General features: G+C 45.8%; 1 protein-coding gene across 1 annotated transcript in view; it reads left to right on the top strand.

Annotated features, from left to right (window-relative positions):
* Positions 1-14,362, top strand: part of lrrc40 (leucine rich repeat containing 40) — a 168,743-nt gene that overhangs the window by 48,175 nt on the left and 106,206 nt on the right. Inside the window, exons 2-3 of the mRNA XM_072511050.1 lie at positions 684-865; positions 2,004-2,077. Of these exons, the coding sequence (XP_072367151.1) occupies positions 684-865; positions 2,004-2,077 (256 nt within the window). The remainder of the gene's footprint in view (positions 1-683; positions 866-2,003; positions 2,078-14,362) is intronic.

The raw sequence follows: 14,362 nt of genomic DNA on the forward strand, positions 1-14,362 counted from the left end.
ACTGGCTGTGGGTTCCATTGGGAGATGGGCTGAGGAGGAGCAGAGCGGGATGGAACCTAGAGAATTGGATCACTAAAGAGCTTGCCCATTAAGGTATGCCTTTAGTTTTCAAAGGGAATTAGGCACATTTGTTTCTAATATGGAATTTGGCCCATTATTAGGATTACACTATGTAGTGTTTCTGCGCAATTACTTCTCCTTCATCCACAATTAGACATAGGAGTCAGTTGAGTGTAGCTTAAAAAACATTTGTTTTCCACCAAAGTAGTTTAACTGAGTCAACTAACTTATTGAAAAGGATAGCTATGCTTTCACAGGTAGGCAGCACATAGTAAAAATCCAAAACTTGCTTTATTTTGTTTTCATCAAACTTCTTTGCACTAAAGAGATGTATTTGTAATGCATCTAAATTTTGGACATATTTTCATAGAGGACACTCTATCTTGCTTGAATAAGAGTATAGTCCTTCTGAGATATCCCTAATTTCATGTTACTTTTTCCCTGATGGTTCTTGTTAATATGGTCTCTGAAGAGATAATATAAGTAAGAGATTCAAATGCAAAGTTTCATTTGTTACACCTGTTCCGATGCATTGTTACGGATAATGGATTAACTTGAATGTTCAGAATTAGACTCAATTGTACTTATTATTTGACAAACTCTCTCTTTATATTTTAATGCAGTACCTCAGAGTGTATGGCGAATAAACGTGGACCCCCCAGAGGAATCGCATTTGAACGTCTCCTTTAGTGCAAGTGATCGATGGTGGGATCAGACTGATTTAACTAAACTTATATTGGCATCGAACAAACTGCAGTGCTTATCAGAGGATCTTCAGCTCCTACCAGCCCTCACAGTCCTTGATGTAATTAGAAGTTATTATAATAGTGCATTGAAAATTAGTTCAAAATAGAATACAGTGTATGTACTGATGTATATTTAAGTCTCATGTAGAAAAATGGATCTTAATATTCCTATTATAATACTGCATTGTCCTTCTACTTCCACGACTAGAGCGGTTACTTTTTGTAAGTTACTTTTGAGCTGTAATCTTTCTATATTCAAACAAATATTGTGAGGGGGCATGGTAAAAACATTTCCTCACATTCCATAGGGCCTACTGCTGGAATTGTCCGGTCCCGCTGAAAGTCAATGGACTTTTGGCTGGCCTGCCACAGCACCCCCCCCCCCCCCCCCCCCCCCCCCCAATGCTGCGGATTCCGCCATGGCACAGCTGGGAAATCCTGACCATAGCCGTTTGCCAGACAGTAAGGTAGAAGGATGGCAATGTCAATTAAGTCTGGCACTTCAGCACAGACAGAACAATATGTCAATTTGAATATCATTTTCCTTCAGTAAAACTGTCCTGAAGGAAATCATTTACTGCAGCAAAAATGACAGAATACACTATTTTAGAATCCGTAATTTAGCAGTTTCAAAACACATATTTATACAAGAAAACTGTGTTGCGGCTAAGTAATCCCTTCTCCTGCATTAGGAACAGAGAAGACCGATTTTTAATTTAAAGCATGAATCCACTTTTTGGGACAGCTGTACTACTTTCTCGGGGTGGGTGGGGGGTAGTGGTAAGGGGGAAGAATCGATTGTACTTAATCACAAGGCAGTAAGAGTATATAGTTAAGTGCATGCTAATGAAATCTTTGATTCTTGCTTCTTTTATAAAGCAACCTCAGATAAAAGACTTCATTAAAACCTTGTGCTTTTTCCATTAGAATGTATGGGCAAATTATTTCTGAGTATATGTCTTTCTTTAAATACGAATTCCTTTAAACTGGACTTCATTACTGAATATGCACTTCTATCAATCTTTTACTGAATTATACCATTGGCTAATTCAAAATTCGAGGAACAAAGTATTTCTCAATCAAGCACATTGATTGTTTAATTAGCTGATCTTTTATCATGGTTGCATTCAATAGAAGAATGTAATGTACAACAGGTTTGTATCTGTAAATCAAGTTATTGACTTAAATTGATTCCAGGTCCATGATAATCAGCTGAGTTCCCTTCCGTGTGCAATTGGGCAGCTGCTGAATCTCCAGAAGCTCAATATCAGGTACTGCAAGTGTTCATTCATTCTAATTTTTTAGATGGTATGATTTATCTATTTGAAAATAACAAGTGAAATTCCTTTAAGAGTAGAACTAAATTAGTCAAAAACAAGAATATTTAAGAACAGGAGACGGGCAATAGGCCCAATAATCCTTCACATTTTTCACGAATCAACTCCATCCACTTACCTTCTCACTATCCCTCATTCCTTCAGTCTCTGGAACACACCTAATTATGTCTTGAATGTACTTATGCTGTCCACTTCTGTGGCCTTTTCCTTATACCTTAGGCCAACAGTTTCTTACAAGTCCCACCTTACTTCCCTTCTTGAAGAAACCTTCCCATTTTTAAAATTTCTGTTTCCTGCTCTTTAAAATAGTCAAAATAACAAATTATTTAATCAATTTTGTCTTTCTCTGTAATCTTGCAAACTTCAATTCGATTACCTGTTGTTTTTTTTTTTTAAAAAGCAGAGTTCAGCTTTATTAACATTTTCTCACATTTTAAAATATTACTAGATAAAATTGTCTATGTAGCTCATCTCTGCACCCTTTCATTAACAGTAATGGCCCGACTTCATGGTTGTCAGGACAGTGAAGCTGTTACCATTCGCTGTCATTACAACTGTGAAACTTACAGTGCTTTCTGGGGTCTGCACTTGAGTAGAAATCCAGAAGTTGCTGCTGATGAATACCTGCTCCTCCACTGAGAGAGCTCTTGCAGTCCCTACAGTTGAAATCTGATGTGAATTCTCACTTACATTGTTAAACTTATTGAAAATGTTACGTCTTGTTGAAGAAGGCACAACTTGTATTTTAAACAGGGAATTAAGTTCATAATTATCAATGAACAACTTCTCTGGCCCTAAAAATCTTGTGGAATTTTGTAATTCTCTATTAATAAAAATAAATAGTAACATAAGTAACAAAGTAAATGTAGCGTGTTGAGATAAATAAGAATAGCATTTAAAAATCAGTAACATGAATCTTGGATTGAATCCAGATTGAGCTTGGAGCTGATACTGGCAAAGGGGATCATAACTCTGCCTCGGACTTTCAATTAATTTTTTTATGAATCGAGTAAAAATCAACAAATTTTGAATAAAACATTTTTAAGGAAAAATCTACCACCTAGTGTGGGGCTCAAAACCACAATCCTGGGATTAAGAGTCAATTTTTATCAACTGAACATGCCAGGCTCTGGAGGAACCATGCTGATACCAAGATCCTCATGTGCAAGTCGGTCGTTCTGCCAACTCTTCTATATGACTCAGAAACCTGGACTACGCCCAGTCAAACGAGCACAGGTTTTTGCTCATTAAAGAACTTGTGAGCCGATATGACATTGCTTCAGGAGACGCATGTGCACGAGTGGGATCAGGCCCTTCTTCGAAAGGCTTGGGTGAGCCAAGTTTTCCATTCGGGATTTGACAGCAGGACCCGGGGAGGTGGCGATCCTTTTAATAAAAGGGTCCGATTTCATTCGGAGAAGGTATTAGCAGATGTGGGAGGGAGGTATGTTAGTAATGTGGGTGTTAGAAGGAATGCCGGTGATGTTGAATGCTTACGTCCTGAATTGGGATGATACAATGTTCATGAAACAGCTGCTGACAAGGATACTGGATCAAGACACCCATCAGCTTATTATGGGAGCTGCCATGAATTGTGTGCTAGACCCAAGGGTAGATTGTTCTAGGCCAAGATCGCTGGCCCCGAGGGGGTATGGCGAATGCGTTAATTGCTTTTATGGAAGAAACTTGGCGGTTCGGTCATCCGGAGGAAAAAGTGTTCTCGTTCTTTTCCTTAGTCCATAATGTCTTTTCCAGGATTGACTATTTTGTCATAAGTCAAGTGCTGGTGGCAGGGGTGAAGATATCTAAGACGGTGGTCATTTCTGACCATGCTCCACATTGGATAGCCCTTGAGTTGGGGGTAGGCAGGGGGCATTGAAAGGGGTGGTGGCTGGATGTGGGTCTGTGAGCAGACATTGGTTTCTGTGCAAGGATCTCAGGGACAATGATAATGGGGAGGTTTCTCCCTCGACACTCTTGGAAGCACTGAAGGTTATAATTAGAGGAGAAATTATGTGCGGCGTGCCCCCACCGGCACCGGGATCCACTGTGTGCTGCCAGCGAAGCGGCGCGTCATGCGATGGAAAATCCTGCCCTATTCTAAGACCACGTAGAGCTGGATGCAAAAACTAGGAAACAATATTATAGCGGTAGATCCAAGAACTATTCGCGGAGGAGAAAACTACAAATGCTGTTTGATCTGATCACTATAGATAGAGCGGTACGACAGCTGAGGCGAGCTAAAGGGCCTATTTATGAATATGGAGGGAAGGCAAGTCGGCTCCTGGCATATCAACTGAAGAGCGGGAGATTGCCCAGATTAGGACACGAGAGAGAGGGTCTGGCCTCTGATCAGGAGAAGGTAAATCAGGTTTTAAGACCTTTTACCAAAATTGATACACATCAGGCCCTCCATGAGATGGGAAAGATATGATGGAATTCCTGGGCGAGATGGAGTTTCCCCAAGGTGGAGGAGAAGTTATGAGAGGACCCTGAAGTTCCGCTACAGTTGGATTAGATCAAGCATGCAATGAAACTGATGCAGTCGAGAAGGCATTGGGACCTGATGGGTTCCTGGTGGAATTTTATAAAAATTCATAGACCCATTAGCCCCTCTATTGTTCGGGATGCTTGGGGACTCCTTGGAGAGGCGCTTTGCCACAGACAGTGAAGCAGGCTTCGATTTCCCTGCTTTTGGAAAAAGACAAGGAGCCATTTGACTGTAGGTTGTATTGTCCAATTTCCCTATTAAATGTGGATGCGAAGCTGTTAGCTAAGGTGCTGGCATTAAGACTGGAATTTTGCCTGCCAGAGGTAGTGGGTAAAGACCAAACGGGCTTCGTTAAAGGGCGGAGGTTGATAGCGAAAATGAGACGACTGTTGAATGTGTTGCTTGCTCCGGGGGAGGATCGGGTCCTGGAGATCATAATCTTGCTCAACGCGGAGAAGACATTCGACCGGGTAGAGTGGGATTATCGGTTTGTGGTTTTAGAAAACTTTGGGCAGGCTTTGTAGCGTGGGTGCGGCTTTTATATATGGCCCCATGTGCCAGGATTTACACTAACATAGTGACCTCCGACCCCTTTCGTATTTACTGGGGAACAGGCAGGGTTGTCCGTTGTCACCTTTGCCTTTTGCACTAATAATAAAGCCACTTGGTTATGGCCCTGAGGTCCTTGAATACATGGGGAGGGATAGTTAGTGGTGGGATGAAGCACAGAGTCTCTCTGTATGCCGATGACCTATTATCTTTGAGGAATCCAGAGGCATCACTAGATAAGGGGCTATTTAGCACAGGGCTAAATCGCTGGCTTTGAAAGCAGACCAAGGCAGGCCAGCAGCACGGTTCAATTCCCGTACCAGCCTCCCCGAACAGCGGCCAGAATGTGGCGACTAGGGGCTTTTCACAGTAACTTCATTTGAAGCCTACTTGTGACAATAAGCGATTTTCATTTCATAACGTTATGGGCATCTTGCAGCGTTTTGGAGCCTTTTCTGGTGACAAGGTAAATATAGGAAAGAGTGAATACTTTGTGGTTGAATCAATGAGACAGAGAGGGGCTTTAGAGGAGTGCCGTTCCGGCTAGCTGGAAGTCATTTTCGGTACTTGGGTGTCCAGATAGCAAGGGACTGGGGGAAACTCCAGAGGTTGAATTATACGACTCTGATGGCACAGGACAAAGTGGACTTGCAAAGATGGGACGTTCTTCCATTATCCCTGGCAGGCTGAGTGCAATCGGTTAAAATGAATAGCTTGCTGAGATTTTTATTCTTATTCTAGTGCTTTCCGATCTGCTTGGCTAAGGTTGGTCACTGTCTGTATGGAGTTTGCACATTCTTCCCATGTCAGTGTGGGTTTCACCCCCACAGCGCAAAGATGTGCAGGTTAGATGGATTGGCCACACTAAATTGGCCCTTAATTGGAAAAAAATAATTGGGCACTCGAAATTTTTTTTTTTTTTTAAAAGCCAAGATTTTTTAGACAGTTAGGGGGCTTGGCCTTGCCAAACTTTCAGTGCTATTATTGGGCAGCTAATGCTGGAAAAGTGCTCGAGTGGTTTGGAGATTCGGATGAGGTTTGAGTGGATGCAGAGTGTGAGGGGAGCAAGCCGAGCAGTGCTGGTATCAGTTTCACCATCGTTTTAACTTGAGGGCGGCCTCCAGCTGACCCCTATATGTGCAAATCAGTTATTTGAACCTGCTGGGTCGGATGTAAAATTTAGAAAATGGAAGGATAAAGGTTTAGAGAAAGTGGAAGACTTATTTTTAGAAAATCGGTTCGCTAGCTTAGGGGAACTGAAAGAAAAATATGAGCTCACAGATGCTGAAGGGTTCGGGTATCTCTAGGTGCGCAGCTGGGTCAAAAAATACTTTTGTAGGGCAGCACGGTGGCGCAGTGATTAGCACTGCTGCCTCACGGCACCGAGATCCCTGTTTCAATCCCGGCTCTGGGTCACCTGTCCTTGTGGAGTTTGCACATTCTCCCTGTGTTTGTGTGGGTCTCACCTGCACAACCCAAAGATGTGCAGGGTAGGTGGATTGGCCACACTAAATTGCCTCTGAATTGGGAAAAATGAATTGGATACGCTAGATTTATTTTTAAAAAAAATTTTAAAAAAAAGTTCTTTTCAGCCTTTCCATTTTTTCCCCAAATATCTAGATTTGCTTCCTCTCGGCAGGTCTACCCTCTCCCTCTGCTCCTCTATGCTTGTGAACCTCTCTTCCAGGTACAAATCTCTATCCCTCACCAGTCCCATCTCTCTCCACTTCCTGTATATACCAACCATCTCCTCTCTCTCTCCCCCTCTCTCTCTCTCTCTCTCTCTCTCTCTCTTTCTCCCCACCCCCCGCCCCAAACCATGGTTCTCACATAGTGGCGATAACAGTGACATCCCCTTTTCCTGAAATGCCTCCTTTGCTGGTTCCACACCTTAATCGTGGACTGTACAACCGGGCTTTCCGTATAGCTCCTTGGCGCCAGCGGGAACGCCGCCGTCACCATAGCCCTCCGGCTGGACCCCCTACATTTCTCCATCCTAACCCATTCCGTCCCTCCGACCACCGTCTCCACGTTCTCCGCTCAATAATAATGCAACTAGTTTTGTAAAGCCAACCCCTTTCTCTGCCTCCACCCCTGCAACAGGGTCCTCTTTATCCTTGGCACCTTCCCCGTCCACACAAACTCTGAAATAACTTACGAAAACGGCCTTTAGTATGAAAATCGGGACGTCTAATATATGAATAAGAACCTTGACAGGACATTATTTTCACCACTTGAACCCGCCCTGCCAGAGTCAGATGCAGCATATCCCACCTCTTAAAATCCTCCTTCATCTCCTCCACTAACTTTGCTAGGTTCCATTTATGCAGCGTCGCCGACTCTCCCATCATCTGGATCCCCTGAGACCTGAACCTATCCCTGGCTACCTTGAATAGCCCTTCGACCCAACTCGTTCACCCAGAACACCTCACTTTTCCCCACATTCAGCTTATAACCTGAGAAGGCTCCAAACCGCTCTAATAGACCCGTAATCCTCCCCATGCTCTAAAGCGGGTCCGACACATATGGTAGCAGATCGTATGCATTTAGCGACACCCAATGCTCCCTGCTCCCCCTCCTAATCCCTGCCACTCAACGACCCCCTCAGGGCCAGTGCCAGTAACTGTGACAGCGGGCACCCCTGCCTCGTTCCCCTGTGAAACCCAAAACTTTGTGAATTCATCTCATTGGTCCATACGCCCGCCACCGGGGCCACGTACAACAGGTGCACCCATGCCACCAATTCAGCCTGAACCCAAACCTTTCCAGGACCTCGAACAGGTACCGGCATTCCACCCGATCAAATGCCTTCTCCGCGTCCATGAACACCACTACCGTCCTCTCGACAGGGTCATAATCACGTTCAACAAGCGCCTCACATTACTGGAGAGTTGCCTGCCCTTTACGAAGCGTGTTTGGTCCTCCGCACCCACCTCCGGGACACATCCTTCCAATCTCCCCATCACCAGCTTGGCCAGCATTTTTACATCTATGTTTAACAATGATATGTGCCTATACGACTCGCATTCGAATGAGTCCTTCCCCTTCTTTGGTATAAGCGTAATAGTCACCTGCATAATCGGCTCTGGCAGCTCCCCCTTCTGTGTCTCACTGAACGCCCCCAGCAGATGCGGTGCTAATTCCGCCGGAAACCCCTTCTAGAATTCCGCTGGGTAACCATCCAGCCCCGGGAACTTTCCAGACTTCTTCCCACCTATGCTTTCCATTACCTCCCTCAGCTTGAAAGGCTCCTCTAGTGCCTGCTTCTTCTCTTCCTCCAGCCACGGGAACTCCAACCCGTCTAAGAGCCACCCCATATCCCCCCCTTCGCCTCCTGGTCCGCCCTCTACATTCCTTATAATATTTCCTAAACGCCTCATTTGTCATCCCTGGCTTCAACACCACCTCCCCCGTCCCTGTCCGTACCCTCAAAATTTCCCTGGATGAGATCTGCCTCTGTAACTGATATGCCAACATAAGACTTGCCTTCTTCCCATACCAATACTGCACCCCTCTCGCCCTGCGCAGCTGCCCCTCCACCATCCCTGTCATAAACCTATCGAGTTGTCCCTGTAGCTTTTTCCTTCTCGCCAATCCATCCGCGGTGGGCGCCCTCGAATACTCCCTGTCCACCTCGACTATCTCGCCCAATAACTATTCATACTCGTCTCTCCTTTTCTATCTTCATGCACCTTGAACGAGATAATCTCCTCCTGAACCACCGCCTTCAGTGCCTCCCAAAATGTGCCCCCCCCCAGCACCTCACGGCTCACCACAAAAATGTCAGTTCTGCTGGAGTATACCTTGTATACATACGAGAAGAAGGAGTACCCCCCACCCCCACACACACAAGATCTTAAAACGTCATGGGTCTACCATGCCCACCCTTTTTCCATGAACCCTCCGGTGCACGAAGACCCAAGATCTCTTCACCGGCCTATTGAGCCCTCACATGTTCCACATTATAAGCCTTACCAGAGGCTTACGCATCCATTCCCCTCTATCATCCGCTACCCTCCTCTTTCAGCTCTACCCCCTCTAGTTTCTCTCTGTACCGGGTCCATCCAAGGTCGCCTCCTTCTCTACCCCTGACCACTCACCTTCATCCAACCCTGCCACGTCGCATCTCCCTCCCCTCCCCCCGCGGGCATCTCTCACAGCCATCTCCCCCACCTCACTTCCGTTCACCAACATTATCTGCCAGAGTGGCAACTCCTGCCCGAAGGCTCCTCCTACTAACTCCCCAACTCCTCCCCCAACCTCTCCTCCCTGATAGATGTAAAAGGGCCCCCCCCCAACAAGGATACATCCCAAACCACAGGTCGCCTCCTCCAAGGGGAAAAAAAATGAAAAATACCACCACAGGCAGTAGGAGGGGGGAATGTCTGTCCCCTTACAAACTTATTACCTCTGCTACAAATAATCGACCCAAGAAGTACCCTCCATCTAGGAGGAAAATAAAAATAAAAACACCCTCCGTGCCCCACTCTACCCGGATCTTCCGATCTCCAAAGTGCCGGCTCCTCTGTCTCCCAATAAACTTCAGTTCTCCCCCAGTTTGTGCTCTTTAATGAAATCATTGGCCGCCCCAGGGGTTTCAAAGTAATATTCCCGGCCTTCATAAGTTACCCACAGTTTTGCTGGGTAGAGCACTCCAAACCTGATCTGCCGATGATATAGGACCGCCTTGGTCCTGTTAAATCCGGCACGCCGTTTTGCCAGTTCAGCACCAATGTCCTGGTATATTCGTACCTTATTGCCATCCCATTCACAGTTCCGTTTCTCCCTGGCCCACTGCAGGATCCTTTCTTTTTCCACAAACTTGTGGAGTCTTATGATCACTGCTCCCAGCGGCTCCCCTGCTCTTGGCTTCTGTCTTAGAGACCTGTGCACTCTATCCACCTCTGTGGCATTGTCCAGCATCTCTTCCGCCACCAACCCTGCCAACAGACGTACCTTGTGGCACTCGAGCCTTCCACTCCTTCAGGCAGGCCGACAATGCGCATGTTTTGCCTTCTTGACCTGTTCTCTTGCTCTTCCACCGTTGCTCTTAATGTCTTGCAGGAGCCCCACCTCTGCCTCCAATTCCACCACCGATCGCTGTGGTCTGACATTACCCTCTCTGTCTCCCGGATCTGCGACCTGTGCCTCTAGACACTTTGACCCTTTCCACCGAGCCCTTCAGGGGTGCCACAGCCCCTTCAATCGGACCTCCTGCATTTTTCTTTGTTTTTTAAATTAAATTTAGAGTACGCAAATCATTTTTCCAATTTGGGGGCAATTTAGCGTGGCCAATCCACCTACCCTGCACATCTTTGAGTTGTGTGGGCGAAACCCACGCAAACATGGCGAGAATGTGCAAACTCCACACGAACAGTGACCCAGATCCGGGATCGAACCTGGGACATCGGTGCTGTGAGGCAGCAGGGCTAACCCACTGCGCCACCGTGCTGCCCTAGCATTTTTCTTTGTTGATGGCTCTTCCCTGATTAAAGCCATCAGGTGCTCCATCTGGGGCTTTCCAACCTGCACTGGCCCTTCTCCCTCTGCCATCTTTCCAATAACTGCTGCGCCACAGGTCTCTTCGAATTCCTTGGTCAGGGCTTTCACCTTCTGCCGGGTTTGGTAACCAGCAGGCATGCCACACCAGGGGGAACTTCTCCTCCTTCAGCTACATTTTTCCGTCGCAATTTCTCCCGTTTTCAGGTATGAAGAGCTTGGTTCTATGCCTTCGAGCAGGAGCTGCCCTGTGTGTGACCATTCACACCATGACCGCCACCGAGGTTCCCATGTGCACATGTTCTGGTTGTGCTAGAAGCTAGCAGACTTCTGGAAGTACTTTTATGAGACTATGTTGGCAATCCTGAAGATTGGGTTGGAGCCTTGTGCATTGGTGGCGATTGTTGAGGTTTTGATTGTGCTGGAACTCCGGACAGGGTCTGACGTCCTGCCCTTTGCCTCATTGGTGGCAAGGAGATGGATCCTCATGGGCTGGAGGTCGATTACATCGCCAAGCATCTCGGCATGGCTGCGTGACTTGATAGAGTTTTTATACCTCGAGAAGCTTAAGAGGGTTAGTGGAAAGGTTTTAATTCAGATGGCGGTTGTTTGTATTGTACTTTAAAGAGCTGATCACTGGTTGTTCGGAGGGGGTGGGAACTTAGTAACTAAGTTTTACTGTTGTAAGCGAAGGAGGGGTGGGGGAGGGGGAGGGGACTCTTACTGTTTAATTAATGTTCTGTGTTTTTGTAGGTTTTGTATTAAAATTGTTTTAAAATTTTAATCAAAATATTTCCAAAACATGTTTTTGTTGATTTGGCCAACTCTAATTAAGGACAATGGCTGGGGCCATTGCAACTGGAACTGACCGTAGCTGCAGGACCACTATTGTGGAGGGAGAACCTCTGCACAGGACAGCCTGCGATTACAGCTAGTGAGGTAGGGGAGCTCAGTCAGCCTCTGATCAATGGCCTTAATGGCCCCTTAATTAACTTAAGCTACCTACTGCTTGCTGCCAGGTTGCTGTTCTGTCTCCAACCAGGTCGTCTTGAAAATGGCTTGAGGATGGTGCCAGAAAGCTGGCATGCCTGCACTTGCCCACCTCAGTTCTTTCCCGCTCAGCCTCCAAAATGCCTGCCCTTGGCATCAGATCTATCCTACTAATCATATTGCAACCAAAATCTACAAGTTATTCACGGTATCGTGCTCGTTTTGGCTGTTAGAATTTTGCTTGGCTAGAGGTTTGGCATTGAGTGTTATCATTGCTGCTATGGTCTTCATAAACATTGGTCATAGCTCTCTTCAGCCTTGTAAAACACACACAAGCATTACCAGGCAGCAAGAATAAAATATGCATATTTCAAGATTGCAAATTTATGTTATAAATATGCATTTTCAGAAATGATGCAAATTTGCAACAAGCTACCAACCCTTATTGATCTGATGCAGTAAGGTCCACCTGTGATCATGGGAATACAATGCTCAAATTCTTCTTGATGGAATTAATTGAGCCTGATGTGCGCTTTTACTTTGGTTGCATGAGTCAGCGCAAGTTGATTGAATTGATTAGTTTGATGCCTGACAGAACTGCTAAGAGTCAACTAGCCACTGATTAATTAATGAATTCTGCCAGAAGGTAAGATTCTTGCTTAAATATGTTGTGAGGTTAGGGACTGCAACTCTATAGCTATCTAATGACCCCTTTATCATCAGATAGCTAGGAAATCAGCTATAAAGCAAGGTATCCTCTCTCAACAACTACCAACCGGTGGCCCTGACATCTGTTATCATGAAATGCTTTGAGCGGCTAGTCATGAAAAGGATCAGTGCCAGCCTCCCAGACTGTCTCCATCCACTGCAGTTTGCCTATCACCGCAACCAGTCCACAGCAGATGCTATCTCCCTGGCTCTACATCAACACTCGAACACTTCAACAACAAGGATACCTACATAAGACTGCTGTTCATAGACTACAGCTCCGCCTTCAACACCATTATCACGACAAGACTAATAACCAAACTCTGCAATCTTGGACTTTACCCCTCCCTGTGCAGCTGCATCCTTGACTTCCTCGCCAACAGACCGCAATCTGTCAGGAGAGGCAACAGCACCTCCTCCACAATAGTCCTCAACACCAGGGCCCCGCAAGGATGTATGCTCAGTCCTCTACTGTACTCCCTATACATACATGACTGTGTGGCAAGATTTAACTCCAACTCCATCTATAAGTTTGCGGACGAAACGACTGGTGGGCCGTATTTCAAACAACGACGAATCAGACTACAGGAGGGAAATAAATCACTTGGTTGCATGGTGTACCAAAAACAACCTCTCTCTAAATGTTGGAAAGACCAAGGAACTGATCATCGACTTCAGGAAGCATAGCACGACACACGCTCTTCTGCATCAGTGGCTCCGAAGTGGAGGTGGTCGATAGCTTTAAGTTCCTGGGGGTCACCGTCACCATCAGTCTGTCCTGGTCCACTCACGTTGATACAACAGTCAGGAAAGCCCAACAACGTCTATACTTCCTACGGAAGCTGAAGAAATTTGGCATGTCTGCATCGACTCTCACAAACTTCTACAGATGTGCGATAGAGAGCATCCTACCCAGCTGCATCACAGCCTGGTATGGCAACTGCTCGGTCCATGATCACAAGAAACTGCAGAGTGTGGTGACCTCAGTCCAACGCATCACACAAGCTTGCCACCCCCACATTGATTCTGTACACACCACCCGCTGCCTCAGGAAGGCAGACAGCATTATCAGAGACCCCTCCCACCCAGGCATTGTTTTCTTCCAAATCCTTCCATCAGGCAGAAGGTACAGAAGTCTGAAGACCCGCACATCCAGACATAGGAACAGCTTCTTCCCCATAGCTACAACGACTCCCCCCTCGGACTGATCTGTTCCCTGTAAGAACACTATTCACGACGCCCTATGCTGCTCTTGCTCGTGTATTTGCTTTGTTTGGCCCCTTGTTCCGCACTGTAACCAATCGCTGTTTGTCAATGTACCATTTGTCAATGTACTCTGTTGATGATTTTTTTTGTCTACTATGTATGTTCCCTCGGCCGCAGAAAAATACTTTTCACTGTACTTCAGTACATGTGACAATAAAACAAATCAAATCAATTGTGGTACAGGTAACAGGTACTATTGCAATGAGAGCAGCTATCAATTTACACACCCTGGTCCTGTAACTAGACTCCTCAGATGACTAATGCCACTTGTGTACTAAGAAGGTGACATGTGACTAGGTATATTTATTCGCTCGTGAGTTAGAACACAGAGGCTAGGTAATTATTTTTTAATTCTCTGATTTGTTAAGTGTGGTGCAAGCACAATTTTAAAAAATTCATTTATGCAATGTGGGCGTTGCTGGCTAGGCCAGCATTTATTGCACATCACTAGTTGCCCTTGAGAAGGTGGTGGTGAGCTGCCTTCATGAACCACTGCAGTCCATGTGGTGTAGGTATATCCACAGTGCTGTTAGGGAGGGAGTTCAAGGAATTTGACTGACAACAAAGTAATGGTGATATATTTCCAAGTCTGGTGGTTTGGAGGTGAATATCCAGGGGTGATTGTGTTCCCATGTGTCTGCTGCCTTTGTTCTTCGGTATAGTAGCGGTTGTGGGTTTGGAAGATGCTGTCTAAAGAGTCTTGGTGAGTTCCTGCA

The sequence above is a fragment of the Scyliorhinus torazame genome, chromosome 7, assembly GCF_047496885.1.
Source record: "Scyliorhinus torazame isolate Kashiwa2021f chromosome 7, sScyTor2.1, whole genome shotgun sequence".
NCBI classification, from domain to species: Eukaryota; Metazoa; Chordata; class Chondrichthyes; order Carcharhiniformes; family Scyliorhinidae; genus Scyliorhinus; species Scyliorhinus torazame.